The sequence below is a fragment of the Nestor notabilis genome, unplaced genomic scaffold (genome assembly GCF_000696875.1).
Source record: "Nestor notabilis isolate BGI_N333 unplaced genomic scaffold, ASM69687v1 scaffold28450, whole genome shotgun sequence".
Lineage (NCBI taxonomy): Eukaryota > Metazoa > Chordata > Aves > Psittaciformes > Psittacidae > Nestor > Nestor notabilis.
The window spans coordinates 3,059-6,933 of NW_009911115.1; the positions used below are offsets into that span (position 1 = coordinate 3,059).

General features: G+C 58.0%; 1 protein-coding gene across 1 annotated transcript; it reads right to left on the reverse strand.

The window, feature by feature from the left end:
• Positions 1–329: 329 nt before the first annotated feature.
• Positions 330–3,469, reverse strand: AS3MT (arsenite methyltransferase; the record flags this gene model as incomplete). The annotated part of the gene is made up of 9 exons (XM_010013180.1): positions 330–401; positions 1,222–1,344; positions 1,733–1,875; positions 1,974–2,105; positions 2,191–2,272; positions 2,509–2,578; positions 2,874–3,010; positions 3,083–3,233; positions 3,342–3,469. Coding segments are annotated over 9 exons (1,038 nt in total), but the record flags the coding sequence as incomplete, so codon positions are not given.
• Between the last annotated feature and the right edge of the window lie 406 nt (positions 3,470–3,875).

A 3,875-nucleotide genomic window follows, 5' to 3' on the forward strand; every position in this document is an offset into this window, starting at 1 on the left:
CATGCCAGACCTGCCATCCCACGTGCAGAGACCTACACCCCTTTCCTGCAGACACCATACCCACCTGCACGTCCAAGCCATGCAGCCACTGCGAGCCCCATAGTGAGAGGACACATAGGACAACTGCCCATCCTCACTACAACCAGGCACAACCTGCCCCACAAGCCCCAGCAGGGAAGCACAGCACCCCACAGGCCCTGCGGTCCTGGCCACAAGCACACAGCCTTCAAGCTTGACCATTTATTTGTTGTGAGGTGGAAGCCCCACGACACTGGGGCCGCATCCTCCTGCCCTATTGGCATCCTCCGGTGCAGGGCATTGCTCGGTGCTCAGACAGGACAGCAGGCAGGACGTGAGACTGATAGCTGCTCCAGCAGCTGGAAGGGATCACGGATCTTCTCCTGGAGGGCAGAGAGCAGTGGGGGCAGGATCAGGCCAGAGAGAAGCAAGAGGCACCCCAGGAAGGCTGCATTCCCCCCAGCTGACTCCCTGCCAGCAGTGCAGCCCAAGGAGACCCTCCATAGCTAACATGGGGTAGCCCCGGGTCACTCAGCTGCTTTTTCCTGCCACGAGGAGGAAGCCAAGAGCTTCTCTGGGACTTCAGCTCTGCTTTTGTCGGAGAAGTGCCTCCTGCTTGGACAGGGACACAAAAACATCTCCCCCTCCCCAAGTACAAGGTTGTGTTTCAGGGACATGCAGCTGCAGGGTGATATCTCCCTTGCCTCTCCTGGCCCATCTACAGGTTGGAGGGACCATCAAAGAAAGAAGAGAGGCTTCCAGCTGATAGAGGTGCTTCGTGCTGTGAGGTCAGGGCTGGCAGCCAGGGCCAAGCTCACATCAGCAGCTGGGAGGGCGATGGGCAGGAACAAGGCACAGGGACTGGCCGTCACCTCCCTGGGGCAGGCTGTCTCCAGCCATCTAACATGGAGAAGGATGTCTCCCCTTGGGAGATCTGAGGCAGCTCCAGCTGTCAGACCGGCAGCCCCCATGGACATGTTGGCAGGCAAAGGGGCTCTCATGTCTGGTGGTTAAAGCAGATCCCCCCTTCGGAGGGCTCCAACCTGTGCTGTGTGCAGTTGCCCAAACTAAGGCACCCCTTCGGTGGACTCATGTCTCTTGGTGTCATGCCATAACTCCTCTGATACCCCAGGGCAACTCTGATTGCATACGACAAACATATCCCCATCACCAAACCCAGCTGTGGGGCTGCCTGCTACCAACCTTGACCCCCTTGCAACTGCAGCCCTGTGGTGCAGCACCAGCTTGGATCAGGAACTTCTCTGCGAACCTGGAGCTCCTCAAGATCGCAGCCATCTCGGCATCCACATCCACCACCTCTCCTTCCTGGGGGCAGAGGGATGGTCACAGGGCTGGGGTCTGGGTTATATGGCCCGGAGGACCCCAGCCACCCAGACAGATGACAGGGAGCAAAAGCAGGAGCACGCAGCCTGACCCCAAAACCTTGAGAAACATTCACAACACCAAGCAGCTGGCTTCAAACCCTCCTGTGAAGCCATCATGGATGTCCTGCTCCCACCCTCACCACAATGCAATGCATGGGTCTGGCTACCTGTCTGTACCTTCCACGGTTTATATAGCCCCCCTGTTCCCACCTACCACCCCTTTTACCCCCAAAATCACAGAGGACACTGCTGAGTAGCACTGCTTTACCCCATCCCTACAGACCAGGACTCGTGGCATCCTGGGGAGCCCCAATGTGTCACACACGCACCTTGAAGGTGAAGTTGGCATCAAACACCAGCTCTTGCTCATGGCCCATGATCCCACCATTGTAGACGACCTGGCCTGGCCCGGCCTGGCCACTACCCAGCACCTTGAAGAGGCGGAAAGTCGCGGAGACAAAGCGGCAGTCACCTGCAAAGGAGAGAGGCTGGTGGGTTGGGAACCAGCGCCGGATCCCAGCACAGCCCCCATGGCTGCCCAGAGCTGCTGCTCTCTGCTCAGACCCTGACCAATGATGCTTTCCAGCTCCTTGTCACCGATGGTAATGGGGCTGGCAGTGACCAGGCACGGGGGGCTGAACCCCACCTCCTCAGCGATGCTGTACAGGTCTTTCCAGTACAGGGCTCCTGCCAGGCACTCTCCTAGCATGAGAAGGTGGACAAAGGTGATGGAGGCAAAGGTCCAGTCTCCCCATCCCATGCAACCCCATCACGGAGCCCTACGCACCCCACAGCACCCTGTGCTTCCGGACGGTCTCGCTCAGGCGCTGGCTAGCATAGACATCACTGAAGTACATCTCTCCTCCAGGCTGGAAGGCAGCAAGGAATGAAGGGAGACCCCAGGAAGCAACAGGACAAAAGGGGCAGGGAGAATAGGGAGCCCCTCAATGCTACATTACTCAGAACCCTATCCAAAGGTGCCCTCCCCTGGCCCCATCCCACATCACCATGCTGGATCCCATTTGCTGCATCCCAGTGTCTCCCCAACAGCAGGGCCACCCCAAACCTGCTCCGCTGCCACCATGGGCACTGGCCCCAGCATTACCTTCAGCACGCGGTAGGCCTCCTGCAGCACAGCCCTCTTGTCAGGGGCAAGGTTGATCACACAGTTGGAGCTTGGGAGGAAACCAGAGTTCATTTGCACCCTCTCATACACTCAGCACCATCAGCTGCTGCACATCCACTGCCTACTCCATGTCCCATTGCTTCATGCAGGATTTGGAGGTGCCAATTTGACCATGAAATGGGCAGTTCGTATATCCCCAGGATCTAACTCACTCAGTTGGGATTTTCCCTTTCCTAACATGTGCTCCTGAAGCAGGAGACCCACTGGGATGCAGGCCTGGACCCCAGCCCACAACCCTGGGCAGCAGCAGCACCAGGGCTGGCAGTGCCATATGCGGTACCTACATGACAACATCGTAGCTGCTGTCAGCCAGCCCGGCATCACCCAGCTTCTCCATGTAGCCCTGGAGGAAATCCACATTTGGCTTTCGGTAGCCAAACTTCTCCATGTGGTAGGCAATGTGCTTCTTCGCCACCTCAACCTGGGAGAAGGAAGGGGATGACGGTGGGAGGATGCTGGGGGGATGAGGGGAAGCCCTGGCTCCGTGACGTACCTGGCCCTCGGTCATGTCTATGCCGGTGACATGGCCCTGCTCCCCAACCAGCTGACTCAGCAGGTAGCAGTCTCTGCCACTGCCGCTACCCAGGTCCAGAATCCGGCACGATGCCAGGCACTCGGGGACCACCAGACCGCAGCCATAGTACCTGAGGGGATGCTGAGCTGAGCCAGGCAGAGGTGCTCCCCTGGGCATGGTGGTTGAAGGGCTGCAGCCCATGGGGACACAACAGCAGAGGGGAAACCCTGGGATTTACTTGGCCACCACCTCCTTGTGGACACACTCCAAGGCATCTCTCACCGCCCTGGGAACGGGCTTGCTCAAGGTGATGCATGCATTGGTTTTCAGGTCCTCCGTCTTCTGCAGCTCTTTGCCATAGTAATCCTGAGGTGGGAGGGACAGAGGTCATCAAACTACAGGAAGCTGTGCCCCGGGAGCTCCCCATGCACCAGAACATGGGGGCCATGCCTGCAGTCAGCTTGTATATGCAATCAGTGTCCTCTGGCACTGGTACTCTCATTTGTACCCTGCTAAAAATTAGGGTAACAACAAGCACCCCTTTTTCCCCATCCTCCCTGGTTCCCCTTGCTTGTACGCACAGATGTGTTTATGCAGTAGGGGATTTAATTCCTATTTACAATAACTTTGCTGGCGGCAGCCCCCATTTCCCCAGCCAAGAGGGGCACGGGGAATGAGGGCAGGGAAACGGGGTTGATCAGTGCCCCACTGCTATGGAAACTGGAGCAAAGGAGCTGGCCACACCGAGTACCGTTATCTGGGGCCCAAAACC